Source organism: Trichoderma breve, chromosome 6 (genome assembly GCF_028502605.1).
Source record: "Trichoderma breve strain T069 chromosome 6, whole genome shotgun sequence".
In the NCBI taxonomy this organism is placed as follows: domain Eukaryota; kingdom Fungi; phylum Ascomycota; class Sordariomycetes; order Hypocreales; family Hypocreaceae; genus Trichoderma; species Trichoderma breve.
Genome location: NC_079237.1, coordinates 3,798,452 through 3,814,025, shown reverse-complemented (window position 1 = coordinate 3,814,025; position 15,574 = coordinate 3,798,452). Strand labels below are relative to the sequence as shown.

The 15,574-nt window shown below is 47.2% G+C and overlaps 5 protein-coding genes across 5 annotated transcripts; 2 read left to right on the top strand and 3 right to left on the bottom strand.

Annotated features, from left to right (window-relative positions):
* Positions 1-143: 143 nt before the first annotated feature.
* T069G_10080 (uncharacterized protein) lies at positions 144-2,600 on the top strand (the record flags this gene model as incomplete). The annotated part of the gene is made up of 4 exons (XM_056177290.1): positions 144-365; positions 461-592; positions 638-754; positions 810-2,600. 4 exons carry the CDS (start codon positions 144-146, stop codon positions 2,598-2,600), a joined length of 2,262 nt encoding a protein of 753 aa, XP_056025768.1.
* Positions 2,601-3,491: 891 nt separating this feature from the next.
* Positions 3,492-6,230, bottom strand: T069G_10079 (OPT oligopeptide transporter protein domain-containing protein; the record flags this gene model as incomplete). The annotated part of the gene is made up of 8 exons (XM_056177289.1): positions 3,492-3,833; positions 3,901-4,190; positions 4,247-4,424; positions 4,481-4,744; positions 4,824-5,105; positions 5,160-5,837; positions 5,901-6,078; positions 6,139-6,230. 8 exons carry the CDS (start codon positions 6,228-6,230, stop codon positions 3,492-3,494), a joined length of 2,304 nt encoding a protein of 767 aa, XP_056025767.1.
* A 3,640-nt stretch (positions 6,231-9,870) lies between these two features.
* T069G_10078 (aminotransferase class I and II domain-containing protein) lies at positions 9,871-11,404 on the top strand (the record flags this gene model as incomplete). The annotated part of the gene is made up of 4 exons (XM_056177288.1): positions 9,871-10,110; positions 10,171-10,396; positions 10,458-10,729; positions 10,790-11,404. The coding sequence occupies 4 exons, from the start codon at positions 9,871-9,873 to the stop codon at positions 11,402-11,404; spliced, it is 1,353 nt and encodes a 450-aa protein (XP_056025766.1).
* An 89-nt stretch (positions 11,405-11,493) lies between these two features.
* T069G_10077 (uncharacterized protein) lies at positions 11,494-11,898 on the bottom strand (the record flags this gene model as incomplete). Its single annotated transcript, XM_056177287.1, has 1 exon — positions 11,494-11,898. The coding sequence occupies one exon, from the start codon at positions 11,896-11,898 to the stop codon at positions 11,494-11,496; it is 405 nt and encodes a 134-aa protein (XP_056025765.1).
* A 2,554-nt stretch (positions 11,899-14,452) lies between these two features.
* On the bottom strand, positions 14,453-15,411 carry T069G_10076 (nmrA-like family domain-containing protein; the record flags this gene model as incomplete). Its single annotated transcript, XM_056177286.1, has 2 exons — positions 14,453-15,319; positions 15,379-15,411. 2 exons carry the CDS (start codon positions 15,409-15,411, stop codon positions 14,453-14,455), a joined length of 900 nt encoding a protein of 299 aa, XP_056025764.1.
* Positions 15,412-15,574: the final 163 nt, after the last annotated feature.

The window sequence follows — 15,574 nt, the reverse complement described above, 5'->3', positions numbered from 1 at the left end:
GTATTCATGGGAATTAACTAGGCAGAAGCGGCTTAGTCTGGTGTCTATTCACGCCCTTAAACTCTCTGCTACTTGAGATATTTTCCAGGAAGACACGCAGTGCCTAACAACTCTCCAGGAACATATCCCGAACAGTTGCAAGCATGGACCCTCCTGAGTTTGTGCCAACGGATCAACAGATCAAGGCTTTCAAAGACTGGATTCAGTCCAAAGACTGCAAACCACGTATTTGGGACGCTCAAAGATGGTTTCGGACCTCTCAACAAATCGAGAATGTGTCTGAAGACTCCCTCAGTGTGATTCTTGGCCCGCTCATTGACGAAGCTATTGAAGATGCCAATAAGGCTGTCGAAGAACGAAATAAGGTGTTTTCATCCATTTCTCTATCGTTATGCGAGTATTTTCTGTACACAATAACCAAAATCCGTAGCTAACCATCCGGCCATGTCAATGACTGTAGGCATTATCATATCTCAAAGTTCCTGGCTTTGGACTCCCATTGGGGCACATGCCGCCCGAAAAAGAGCGGTTCCCCGTTCTAATTGGAGTCCACGACTACGATTGGAAAGCCGCAACACTTCTCATACGCGAAGTATGTATGCTCAAATTTATAGAAGAGGTGACAAACAAACCACAGTGGTGGGAAAAAGTATTCAATCCGGATATTGCCAATAAGTGGAAACAAGAAGCTTTACAAATGAACTGGGAAGAATACCGCACCTACGCGGACTTCACACCTGCTATGGTGGATGCGGTAAGTCTGTATCTGATTCTCGTGGAAGGTCTTCCAATTGATTAGTAAATGCTAGTGCATTCATGAACTGTGCAACAAAGCGGACTTGTTCAAGAAGACAGGGCTCATTCCCATTTTCGATTACTCGTCCTGTGTCATAAAATCTGATAGCCTTGTCCCTGAAAGCTTGCGAAATGCCCTCCGCGCAGCAGCTGCGGTCCTTGAGAACGTCTCAGATGAAGAAAAAGACTGGCATCCGGGCAGTACCCATAAAGTTCTCGATCTTGTCCACCCATCGCTATGGCCATTCATATACGGCCGCACTCCCGTGTTGCTTGATAAGCGAATCAATCTTGAGAATGCGTTGAACCACTGTGGTGTTGGCACGGTTCTTCCAGCACCAAAGCCAATTGAGATTGCTGGCCCGGGGAGCGATTGGTCAAGCCCCTTAGAGAACCCGGTCCCTTCTCTCTCATATAAGTATCAGTGGCTTCCATGTGATGTTGTGCTAGATGGTCAGACTGCAAAGATTGACAGCTACATAAACAACTTACACCCAGTGGAGCACGCGAACCTATACCCTATCATCGAACGCTTCATCGAGAAAGCTCTGCCAGCTTGGGATGTCATCTACCGATGGCCGACAGAATTTGAGATTCAACGGCTCAAAACAAGAGAAGCTCAATCGGAATGTACAACTAGCGAAATTTGCAATCGAATGTATGCGTGCGAACCGTGGAACCGGCCGCTTGACGAGGGCGAGCCGCAACGCGAGGAAAATGAGCCCTTCACAGAGGAGTATCGTACCTCCGAACGATTCAAGCGTGACATGGCGTGGCTAGTCGAGACTCACAAGTTGGATTTACCGGAACCAGTTCCTACAAGCGAAAATTACTATCGACTGAAACCATCGGATGTCAAATCGAGCGGCTTCTTCAATGGCGCATCTCGTATCCAAGTGATCGTCAAGCTTGCCAATGTCCATCTTACACCTGAGGATCCAGATTTCAAATTTGAAGCATCTCAAGAGCTTGCTGACTGGTATACCTCCGCTGCCAATGATAGCGGGAATGATCCGGACTTGGACGGATCTTCCTATAAGCCGAGTTCTTCGGAGGATTCTCCATCTGACTCTGACGCTTCGTCTAGCAATGGTCGACCTCTGTCTCTAGACCTCTCCGACTATCGTAGCATATACGTTGACAATGATCCTACCGAATTCGAAGGCGGTTCGTGGCATACTGAGGGCATGTTGAATGAGCGTATATGCGCGACTGCGCTTTTTTACTACGACTCGGAAAACATTACCGACTGCCATTTGGATTTCCGCACACCGGCTGATCGCGAAGAATTGGTTTGCAACCTCAATTATGAGCAAAGCCAACATTTTCCGATCGAAAGAACATTCGCCATCCCAAATACTAACCGTGATACGTTGCAGTATATTGGAGGTGTTTTGACTACAAACAGTCCATCCACTGAAGATGCCGATACCCGTGCTGTTTTCTTTCCAAACCTACTTCAACATCGTGTATCACCGTTCCGTCTCAAGGATCCGACGCGGCCAGGCCATCGCAAAATACTTGCTCTTTTTCTGGTTGATCCAGCCATCCCCGTTCTTTCCACAGCCAATGTGCCACCTCAACAGCGTCACTGGTGGGCTCAGGAAACCCGCGTTGAAGAGGCTCTGGCCGCTCGACTACCCAACGAGCTGACGAAACTCATCCTTGATAATGCAACTGGGCTGCCCTTTGACTTGGATGAAGCGAAGAACATTCGCCTTGATCTAATGGATGAGAGATCAATGAAACAGGACAGTACGGAAGAGCAGCTCCATATAGCGAATTGGAATTTCTGTGAGCATTGAGAGTACTGCCAACGGCCTGTTAGGAGTCCTTTGGGCTGTATTTTGTACGATTAGTGATTACAAACACAATGAGAAAATAGTGAGCTTTTAGCCATCAGTGGCATTTCCTTTTCCCCGAATTCCTTGGTTACAACGTGGCGATCTAGAACGTCTGGGTATAATGGCGACACTCACTTGGCATGTACACGGAACACCAAAGATGATAATTTTGCTTTACAAAAACAAAATTGTCGCGCTCGCATTCTCTTTCCCACTCTGAGGTATGGAGTACTTGAGGCCAACTATTGAATGGTAGCCGCTATGGCGTGATGCGCACTATGGAGGGATCTTTGTCGTCTGGTGGAGTTCGTATAAGGTGAACGCCCAACCGCCACCTAGGCCGGGTATCGTTTCAGTGACAGCGGAATGAGCCCCGGGGGATCCATCGAGTTAAGATGGATTCAGTATGTAATTCCATGAAGATGCAATACGGGAAATTGATTGAAACTAGTGCCGTTTCCATTTACAAGTAGAGTAGCGTTAAAGCTGACTACCTTATACACATGGGTCGCTACGTCTTTAACCAATGAATGTTCTGGCAATAATGCTCCAGGATAATGCTGTAATACACGTGGCAGAAGAGCAGATTTTAATCGGGGGTATAAAATTTCTTTCATTAATTATTCGTAAATTGAGTCGCTACTCGAGCTCTAAATCATAGGCGGATATCCAGACCATCGCCCGAAATGCGTATCTAGCTAGTATAGGTGTTTTATCCTTGAGCCACGTCCTTCCAGAAAAGTGGTGGAGAGATAGCTCAAGTCAAAAAGATCAAAGTTTTCAACCTTTGGAGCATCGATAGCAAATCCATTATGGATAAAGTTAAGTAAGAGTGTCCACGATTGTTGCGCTCTACTCGGCCACAGGGCAGAAATCATAGAAGCCGTCAACATGGTTACCCCACCATGAAGGGAAGGGAACCGCAGGGCCACCAGCCCCAAAGACTGCAAAAGAAAGGATGAAAAGCACTGTGAGACTGGCACCATCAAAGGCACCAGTGACCAAGTACGAATAATCCCTGAAAATGCGAGGGCGGTAGTTTCGGAGGTAAAACTGCGTGAAGAATCCAGCAGCAAGCTGGCTCCAGATAACGCAGGTTTGAGACTGGTTGTATGGGATGTAGCCAGCGTATTGGATGAACTGGGGGAGGTTGATGTCGTTTTTGATATCGAAGCCTCGGATCTTGGGAACGAACTATCGAGATTGTGATTAGCGTCTTGTAAGACCAAGATGGGGAATAACATGAAAAGTGTGTACTCACGTAGACGAAGATGCGGTGGAGAGCAACGGCTCCAGCACCAATAGCCAATCCGATGGGGACCATCTCGTACTCTGCGCCAGTCTTGTAGAGATACTTTGCCAGGGCCCAGGAAGTAGCGTTGGTGTTGTATGACTGGATAGTTGCACCACTCCATGAAGCGTTACCGTTGCTGTCAATGAGAAGTTCGCGATTGCCGTTGACAATGGAAATCATGACACCATAGTTGACGAAACCACCAAGAATAGTACCGTAGATTTGAGTGAGGAACATGACACGGGGCGGGATTTTAACTAAGAGATGAAGTCAGTGATTTGTTGCTTGAATTGCCTGGAGACTTGTGACATACGGTATTCGCCCATCTTCAGGTCATTGCACAAGTTGACACAGTTGGAGATAACGTTGTGAGACCAAGCAGCAAAGTACATGTTGCCGACGGGGCGACCAGGAAGCATCAAACCTGCCAACATCTTGGACAAGTTGTTGGTGGCAATACCGTTACCATAGCGAGAGTATAGAATGGTACTCTGTTATCAAGGTTAGACACCAAATAATTTGAAACAGTCAGGATGGAGATTTTTACCAAGGGTGCGATAAAGATGCCGACAATAAGGGCGACAACGTATGCCCAGGCAGGAAGGGTGATGTTCTCCTTGATAACAACGACGAGACCGAGAACGAAGCTGAAAACGAGGACAGCAATGTACCACCACCACGGTGCCTCTTTGTAGTTCTCCGCCATGTGGGCGTGATGTCGGTCATCATATCGACCTTCCCTCGAACTTTTGTATGCCTTCTTAACATCTCCACCCCAAAACAGGAAGCAATGGGCAACCAAGGCACCAATCTATACAAGGCTTAGTCGAAGTCGTAAAAGAGATGCAGGATGATGATACAATGAAGTATCATAGAAGAGGGATACGTACAGCAGCGTTGGCCATGAACATGGCATATGCGAAGCTGCCAGTCAGCTTAGGAATACCATACTTCTGCAAAGCACTCTCATCGAGCACACCGCCAACAAACACCTCTGAAACCGGGTACTTGGTACCGTTTTCGGATCGAAGCTGCGTCGACATAAATGGCTGGGATTTAGCACTCCATGAATTGGTATAATAGATGGCGAGCACCACCGCGTAGCAAACGATGAATCCGGCAGCAGCATGGGCCTGCAGTGTAAGCGGCAGAGAGGTGTTGAAAGAAGTAATCTAGCCAATGTCAGCTCAGGTTTATAGTTGCTTTCGGAAATATGATTGCCTTACGTATTGCCAATCGAACGAGAAGCTAAAGAGTCCCAATCCTTCGTTGTTGGTAGCACCACCGAACAGGTTGGTGAGGATGGCAGCCTTTGATCCTGTAGCATGCATGGCGGCCAAGCAGGGGATAGAGATGGAGTTCAGGAACGGGAAAATGTACGCAGGGAAGAACTCGTAAATGAACATGCCCACAAAGCTGTACCAGAAGAATCGGAGAGGCTTGGAGCCCTTCAGGCTTTGCCAGTGAAGTCCTTGGAGGGTTTTGACCGTAGGAAGAGTACTCCAGTAGACTGCTTCGACGTGCCATACGGCAATCGGACGCAACACACCGCAGATACCATAGCCAAAGAGTCCAATGGAGATGGTGCTCAAGACGACGGTGGAGGCGCTCAAAGGCAGGTTGTAGAAGAGATCCTGGGCAGTGAAGACAGTGATACTGGCAGAAGCGTTGGAAGCAGAGGTGGCTGTGATGGAACACACAGCGTGCTCCTTAAGATTCCATGGCCCAGGGTTGATGAAGGTAGCGATGGTAATCCACAGGGGAGGTTTTCCCTGACCACCCCTGGCTGCCCATCGAGCCCTCAGTTTGTCACCACGAGGGAGGAACGCAGCCCAAGCATTACCAACGAAGTACGCGATGAGAACGATGAAGGTTCCAGAGATTGTTGCTGCAGTTGGTTTGAACTGATTTTCCCAAAGTTAGCTTGCGTTTGACTTGCGGTTAGAACACAATTGGACAACACGAACCTGGTAGATTTGACTCATGACAGCTTGAAAGGCCGACAGACATGTAGCCAAGAACATGCTTCGAAACGTCAAGGCAGGCTCGCCATCATCTCGCAGCGGAATCAGATGAGCCGCTGCGTCGGCACCAGTAACAATGATAACATCATCACTGGCATTATCCTTCTCGTCGTAGTCGTCGCTGTCCAAAGGAGGAGCAATGGTGATCTCAGGGTCCAAGGCACCCTTCTTCTCAGAGTACACCTCGCCAACAGCGACCTTCTCATCACTGATTTCGTGGGTAGGGGTCCTGCCCTCCACAACAACGGAGTCGTCTGCTATCGAGGCCGTCATGATGGCACAGAGCTTTGAAGAGCAATCACCTGAGAGGTCAAGACAAAACGCCGCACCAAACCAGGCTCGAGGCCGTTGGCAACACCCGCCTCTATATCACTTTCCATTCTCGCCATGCCAACCACGATATGTGATATCAAGGTATCATGGAGCAATGGTTCCATGTTTTCGGATTGCTATGGGGTCCAGGCCGGTGGTGTAATGCGGGTGAGAATTTGTGCCATCAACAGGCTAAGTGCTCTAGAATGCTACCCAAGCAACACTACCCATGTTTGGGCAGGTACTTTTGAAGACAAACACCAAAATGGCACGGACTTTCCGCTTCTGGCTAGCAATCGTGTTAGACGCTTGAAAGGTCCCGGGGGCTAGTTTGGTAGATAAGGTTATGTAAGTCTGTTGGACCACGGTCTAGGACACTTAGATAACGCAATGTGACGGCAGACCTCAGAGTGATCGAGTCTCCGTGTAAATTGCGCGCCCGGGGAATTCAAGACATCCAACGGACATATTCGCGCATCATCTGATGGCCAGTGTGCCGTTGGGCAGAGAGGGGAGAGAGGAGCAGAACCAATGCAGTAGTGTCTTCCGGGACCTTTTCGTTGCACCATCAGGTGAGCCGCTAAAGCGGCGTTTGCGGAACGAATATTGCCTTCATGTAAGGGCCCTTTGAGAGTCTCACAAATTATCTCACATGTCAGGCTGACTCGTTTAGATAGGAACAGACAGGTATGCCTTGACACCGGAAGTTGGTTATTTAAACGTCAACAGTAACATTTCATGGCCTCTGGTTGGATGATAATTCTCTGACCGCTCCCAGCTGGTAAAGCATATGCGCTAGACCGGGCATCCCGATCTTTGTTTCTCTTGTCGAGCTTTCCAGTGACACTCCAGATCTCGTCTTTGTACATGAGCAGGCTGACTGGTCCAAGCTAACAATGCAGCACATCTAACTTGGGTTACATCTCTCCGCAATTGCCACACTGGTTTGGGGGTCACCCTTGCCACCTTGCCACGGTCAGGAGAATACGGATGTTGCGATGCCAGTGACTAGCATGTTAGGCAAGTTTCTTGTTTCTATCTGACGGGAGTAGTCGCATCCACAGGTACTAACACTGGTCTCTGTTTGTCTATTGGTCTTATCGGACCGCGGAGGACTTTTGGTATTCAAGCATCCGAGGCCATCAAAAGGTCCCATCCTTCAGCGTACGACCAGGGCAAGGTCAGCCATGTGCTAGATTCCCAGGATGAGCACATTGGTCCCAATTATTGCCGCATGCCCGTAGGATTCGGCAGATTTGCATTCAAATTGGCTTAGGCACGATGCGTGTTGGGTCGAGACGCAGCCTATCAGTCCTCGTGGATTATGGCGCAGAGCAGAAAACCTGGTCGAAATCCTGTGAGGTTGCACCAACATCCGAGGCATCGCTAAGAATGGTGATACCCATCAATTAAGCTCAGGCTCGGAAGATTACGCTATGTAGCTATGAAAATTTCCATCAAGCGGTTACCTATTTATAACTTACGTGATAGGTCCATCAAAGGGTGAGGAATGCAAGCTAACCATGGTGAACAAGCAAAGATGCGCTCTACACTGACAGTTCCACCCAACAAGGCATCGTGCTTAGAATCTGGCATCCAAAGCCCATATCCAAAAGTTGATGAGCCATTATATCTGAAATGAGAAGCTTATGCCGAAAATCTGTAAACGTTTGCTGTAGGAATAGAATCAGTGTATAGACATGCTACAATGGAATCTGCCTTTCTTGAACTTTCTCCACCAATCTTCGCCCAGACAGCATCTATGGAAGAGATTGAATAGCCGTGGCAAGATTCGCCGCTCACAATTTCTTGGCTTATCATGCCATTCCTTGGCGTGCCACCCCTGGTAGTGAGTGACCTTTGCCTCGAAGCGAGTGAGGCGAAATGATTTACAGCATACCCTCTCAACTCCCACAACACGAGGGCAAGAGGGGTAGCTGTTACACCTTTCAGCTATTCCAGACAATTGTGCTACCACGTTTGCCCCTTTGCCACTGGAAAATTTGCAATTATCAGTCAGTACCATGCAATTTTCGGGGAATAGGGTTGGCTGGTGGTGCTATTGTCTCCGTTGGCTGTGCGAGTCTAGTATCTCGATAGCAGTAGAAGTCATATAAATCACGCGTCTTTAGAAATTTATGAAGTAGTTGGTACTCATTATACTGAGTATGGTGGTTTGAATAACAGGCATTCGCGGAGGGTCATTGTCGTTGGCATTTGAAAAATACGTCAGCTGAGCTTTACAGGGCAAAGAGAATTGTTGGTGGAAGATGAATATCACCGATGCATTAAAGGGTATGGCACAAGATTCATATGGGTAGCCAGTACGATTCACCGCATGCCAACGATTCATCTATCTTGCATCTTGATTCCTCTAGGGTGGGAATGCATTTCTCATTTTGTTCGCCCATCCACTTCCCTGTATGTGACTCTTCGGGGTGACCGCCTGGACTATTTTTCAACCACATCTCTATATCTTATCACTGCAAATTGTGCAAAGAATCTCATTAGCCATTAACCCGTCGGCCATTGCGAAGAAGTTTTGTAAAATTTCATCACTTTTGATCTTGTCGCCTCCAAACCAGGGCCAAGAGTTGGCTTCAACGCATCGCATTGGTGGCTTGATTACGCTCGTATCTGTGCTTTAGCCAAGAACGATTAGTGAGATTTAGGTAAAAAGCCAAGATATTCTGGCCCCCATTATACCCGCATGCATATTGGTTAAAGCCCCATTGGGTATGGGTGCTTTAGAAAAGTACCTCTGCAGTACTCCATACATCTTGTCCATTGCAATCCGTGCTCTCTGCTCCATTTCAGTAGCTACACGATTCGTATCAAATACCCGATGTGGCAACCATGCTTATCTCTGGTGGTCTACCATGTTTAAAGAATAGCTGTGATCAGCACTTCAGATGCTGCTGGAAATTTTGACATGGCAACTTTGAATGATATAGTAATTGAAAAGAATCATTGGGACCAGAGTGTCGTTATATCTGTGCCTAGCTATCGCTTTTTTACCTATCCCGTCCTGGCTGTGGTTAAAACCGTCGGGTACGCAACCCACCTGCTCTTCATCTTAATCGCTGGTCAGGCAACCCTCTCTCCATCAGCATTTGCTGCGTATGTATAAAATCGCTGCTTCTCTGAGGTTGTACACTTGGAGAAAGTTTTTCCAAGTGCTGCAATAGTTCTGCCATTCTATATTTGTGGTCAACAACATGCCATCGTCCTGGGTGATGAGGCACCAATAAGACACGAAACTGGGACAATAGCGGCTAAAATGCACAGCCTTGCTTTCCAGTCCCAATTAAGTCTTTTTATATCATATAATTAGCATTGATTGGCTGGACATAGATTAAGATGCAGCGCGGAGCCGATCTATGTGCATATGGAAGAAAGAAAGTCGGCCGGCGCCGCCACACCGGCATCTCCACAATCACAGCTGGCTCTCGGCGTTTTACAGCCGAACTGATGTAAACAATAAGAGCGCAGGCTTGCATATATAATGAAGCAATTTTCAAACTTATTCGTTACGTCGAGACATAATTTTGACATTCGAGATACATCGTTCCTCATCTTTGTGAGCAAGTCGATAGCTACAATGGGCTCCTATAATGCTGATTCCGGCGTATTGACTGCCTTGGCAAGTCAACTACGCCTTTCTGCCACTCTGGAAATCAATGAGCTTGTTCATCGTCAAGCAGCCAAAGGACACAAAGTTGTCCATCTGGGATTTGGAGAAGCCACATTTCCCATCCAGCAGAGCGTTATTGCGGCTCATAGGCAAGCCAGCGATATCACCAGCTATCTTCCTGTGGCGGGACTGATGAAGTTGAGAGAGGTATATATATATATTGGTAACGGCGAAGCGCTCACCTTTTCACGCTGACTGATAAAATAGGCTGTTGCCGAGTTTCAATCTCGTCGTCTCAATCACACGATTCATCCACGCCAGGTCGTAATAGCTCCTGGATCGAAGCCGTTACTGTTTGCACTCTTCGATATTCTTCAAGGAGATGTGCTTTTGCCGCGACCGTCGTGGGTTAGCTATGAGCCACAAATTCTTCATGCGAGTAAACGAGTCTTTTGGGTTGAAACAGATGAAGTGGATCGCCATACCATCACAGGTTTGAAGCTACTTCTCACAGTTGGGTTATGTGAAGTTCATCTAGCTAACGAGTTGCAAAGAATCTTCTCTTGAATTGGCTTTTGAAAGAGGTGTCAGCGAAGGTGGAAACCCTCGAATTATGCTTATCAACAGTCCATCCAACCCGACTGGTCAGGCGTTTAGCCAACACGACATTGAGATTATCACCGCTTTTTGTCGGCGCCATAATATCACTCTCATTAGTGATGAAATCTACTCAGATATAAGCTTTTCCGAGAATCATAGTGCTACCCCTTGCTCGGCTTCTCAATTCGATGACGGCCAGAAGATCTTAACCGGCGGACTTTCCAAGGTACACATTTCTTCTCATCAAGCAATTCACATGGAAGGCATTTGATTAACAAAATTCTAGACTTATTCAGCCGGAGGATGGAGAGTAGGGTATGCGATCTTCCCCAACAACGAGTTTGGAGAAAAGGTGCAATCGGCAATATTAGCATATGCTTCCGAATGCTGGTCTGCCGCCTCCGCTCCAGCACAAGAGGCCGCGGCTGTTGCATTTGCCACCAGCCCAGAGATGGACTTGTATCGCAGCCAAGTTGTGGCATTACACAAGCGATGCACGTTGGCCTTGTATAATGCCTTACGTGAGTGCGGTCTTGCGGTTGCAGAGCCAAAGGGTGCTTTTTATGTGTATCCATCTTTCCATCCTTATACACGGCAGCTTGAGGCCCTTGGTATTATCACCAGTCAACAGTTATCGCACTGGCTTATCGAAGAATGCGGTGTTGCGGCTCTCCCAGGATCCGTTTTCGGGGAAGACGATAATGGATTAATCGGCGGTCGATATCGCTTGCGAATGGCCACGAGTTATCTATACTTTCAAAGCCATGCTGAAAGATATGAGCTTGGATATAAAACCCTGGCTTCAGCTTCCGACACAAGTAACCCTTTAACGCTACCGTTGCTCGATGAAGCCATATTGGCAATACGGAAGGCTGTAGGAAAACTCCGTGCAGTGGCATAAGTCAGTGGCTGAATATGTAGCTTACACTTCTGATTCAACAAGTGGATGATTAGAAAATTTCCTATAAAGATACTTTTGCAAATTACCTTCTACTTGAACAACTCATTTGTGAGCAATTCCGATGAGTTGATGGATGGTAATCCCTCCTCCGCTACTGGATGGCCTGGTGGAGCATCCAGACTAAGTTCATATGGAAACATATCCCAAAAGGTTTGCGTAGGATCCTGACCCATGAACTCCTTGAATATGTCGAAATAGTTCAAATCTTCTGTCAAGTTCAAGTTGAAATCTGATGTATCAGCCGTGAACATCTGATCGGATTCCAGGACATTCCCTGCTGCATCAGGATTTGTCGAAAACGCTGGGCTGCGAGAGGAAGCGTTCATCGTATGGGATGTTATACTAGCAGAGATTATTCTCAGCGTGTCATTTGCGAGTAGCTCGAATTGAGAGCCCAACTTGGATACCAAATCTTCCCGTAGTCTTTCGTTCATTATAGCGAGACAGATGGAACAATTTCTAGTCCATGAATGGAGGTCAACAAGCAGAAATGACGCCCCAACATGTGACAGAAGTCGTCGCAGCCCCGTTCTGGCCGTTACTAGCATCGTCAATCCCGCGAACAAAACTCCTTGGACCAGCATCCAGGAAAGCGGTACGTTGGTAACTCGCAGTACCTTTAGTACATCGTCGATATAGCTACCCGCTGATCTAATGCACCGCTCTAGAGACTGGGCAGGAGGATTTGGGCAGAGTGGACTTGGTCTATGTAGAACGAACGTTGTACCATGATAAAGGCGCTCCCAGTAGCTTTCAAGGGATGACATTAGCAGATGAACCTCATTGCAAGCGCATTTGTTCGTACCTATAGGGATAGGGATGTTGCCCTTCTGCATGAGAAATGAGTGGTATGTTGATGCGCCACTCATCGAGCTCTTGTTGCAAATTTGAGATCAATATTTGCGCCTGCTCAGTGGACATGTTTTTGGTGCGGTTATTCACACTATATATTTGGGCAACGACCCTGCTTTGGATCTGACGATGTCTGATGTGATGTAGGCTGAGAAGATTCTCGTTCGAGGGCCTTGGGAGCTCAGTAGCAATATGTTCTTCACCGATGGAGGGAGGCCGCCCCAGGTTGTAGGCGAGGCTAATTTCCACAATGTAAATAGTCCAGAACAAGCGATTGCTTTCGTCTTTGGCGGAACATGACTGGTTATTCGTTTTGGGTGTACAATGCAACCCCGTTTCAACAGCCATCTTTGCGCACACATTAGTAAAACAAGGTTTACGATAGATGCCATTTATACTTTGTGAGTATATTAACCCAAGTGTAAAAATAGACAGAAAGATAAAGGAAACCACCCCGGGAGAAGGGATCGCACGTACCCTCATCGCCAGGCCAGCAAGCTGCCACTGGCTCGAGCCAATAGACCCATAAGAGCTATAGATCGAAATCAAGACAATTATTTGTATAAATCTGACGCTGGGGTGCAACTTTTGAAAATTTTCATCCATCAATTGCAAAACCCGCATACAGAGCGACACGGGCGACGGCCGTGGAGTGGATATGCTGAACATTTCCTCTTGCTCAAGTTGCCCGCGCATTTGTTTCAGGGTGTTTTCAGCATTGATTGCCCCCAGAGCCATCACCAAATAAAAAAGCATCATTTCTGTGGCAATTTCAGGTTGTCGACGGCATTCTGAGTTATCAAGGTCAGGCCCTTCGTTATATCTTGATACCATTTGATCCAGATCATCGGATGTTAGAATGGGATATACTGGCAGTATCCACATCTTGTACGACTGGGAAAAGAGATTAACATCGCTAGAGGAGAGTCGTAACATAGGGCTGGCAAAGCCTGTATCCGTATCGCGACCAGAAATTGCATTCTGCGCGTTGGATGAAGTATTCGGCGAGCTTTGTGTTGTGATGCACGACCGCGCGAGCGCACTTGTATACGCAGCGAAAAAGGCGCCACTGGAAGGACCAAGGTATCTCATCTCTCCAGTCGCATTTAGAGCTAGCATACCAATATCTGCAGCATGACCGGCTTCAGCTGGAGCATCTTGTATGTCGTCGCGTGTGTCTGAAGGAGTCAGAGGTATGCTTGGTTGTCGTATAAGACCTTGCTCAGCGCCGGGAATCAAGCCATCATGGACTGGTTGCAGAAGGGTCCCGGTTGGTATGTCTTTACACTGGATGTGGAAATTTCTGTAAACTTCGTCTTCAAGCCATATAGTTCTCTGTCGATAGTATTTGAGTTCACTACGACCAATTAACCTTGTGATTCTCCGCCAGTAAGCTGGAAGTTGAACAACTATTGCACATACACCAGGCTATCTCCCTTCCTGTGCCTTGTGTAGGGTTCGCAGTTCACCCCGGCTTTGTCGCAAGTTCGGCATCTCGGGTAACCAGAGCACTATTCCTATGTAAGTTCCATGTCATAGTTGTTCTACCGCCTTCTCCTGGCTTTCGGGTTTCTTTTCCCTACCCGGATCTTTTTGCCGTGACAGCGAACACACGCCTTAGCGGTCGCCATGTGTGTGGAGATAGAAGGATTGTTCCAAGTGGAGAGAGTGACTTGGAATGAGTTTCAGATATTCTGGTACATCTGACAAGTGAAAATGCGAAAGAGCAACGGCCGGTAATGAAATCCGATGAAAGAATGAAGACTCAAGCAACGCCTGGGAGAGATCGATGTCACTGACAGCTAGGTCGAGTGGGCCCGGCGTTTTTTCGCCGAACTCTCCACATCATCGAGCTTCACACTTGCAAGCCCATGGACAGAGTTATACTAGAATAGCGCAGGGTATGGAAAATGGCACGCTAGAGCTGACTGGCTGGATGGAGCTTACACTAGGTGAATATCGGGGACCAATGTTTGAAGACTCTATTCAGTGCTTAGAAGCCTCAAATATGCTTGACATGTAGAACAGTGCACTGTTATCCAGTATCTATTTCTCTAGTAAACAACTATAGCATATTCAATGCACATGTCCACTCATTGCATTGTCCATCTTCAAGTTCTGTCGCATGCAGCAGTGTTAGTTGAGTTGCGCAGCGATCAAACTCTTGAGCATCTTATGAGTAATTGGTTCAATACCAAGGAGCGAATTGTCATTGTTGTCGTATGCGCAGCCATATTCCTCGCCTCCAAAGGCAGTGCCGATTAATATGTTCCCAATAGCTTGCAAGCCACCGTCTCCAGCGGCGACTGCATCGAGGCCTTCCTTGAGAATGTCCGATGCTTTGATGTTGCTAACGGTCCATGTTATCTCGGGCTTGATTTCTTTTGCAATGTCGAAGATTTGTTTCTGTGTCAAAATTGTTGCCGAGACGTAGACGACACGATTTTTGGTCTCATATGGATTCTTGAATACACCCGCAACAGCCGTCCCAATACTCGCCAGGGGGGAAGTACTGATCCTATTCTTGCCTTCGTCCATTAAAGTAACCGAATGCTCTTTAAAGTTGACAACTGCGGGAGTCATCAACACGTACTCCAAAAAGCTTCCAATAGCCACGACGGTATAGGACAAAGCACCCGTAGCTGCCTTGTCTTCGAGGTACTGCCGAACGGTTGCCAATGTAGAATAGAAAGGAAAGCCTGAAACCTTGGGGCTAGTCGTGCACACTCCATAGTCTGAAGGAATGAATCGTTGAACACCAGCGGCAATGGCTGCATCAATTAGAAGTTTTTGGGCTTCTAAGCCAGCTTTCCCAACAGTCGATACAATAGCATCCTGATTTTGAAGTGCTGATATCAAAGAGTTCACAGAGGTAAAATCCACCTCTACTACCGTGATTTTGGAATTGTAAGCCCCAGGCTTTTGAGAACGAGTAAGAACCGTAACATTAAAGTTAGCCTGGAGGAGTGCCTTCAAAACATATGATCCAATGTTGCCAGAAGCCTATGCAAGTCAGCTCTTAATTAATGTCTTCGAAATAAAAGCCCATTATCTTTACTCACACCAGCAACCGCGACATTCCGAATTACAGCCATGGTGGATGGTTAATCGGTTGAGACTTGTTTAGAAAAGAGTGCTATTGTGTAATGGGACGATGAGCTGTGTGAAAAGTGTCTTGGACATCTGGGAATCATGATCATTTTATATATTCGATCCGATTCAACATGTTAAAATTCCCTCTGTAACTTGGTAATCTCA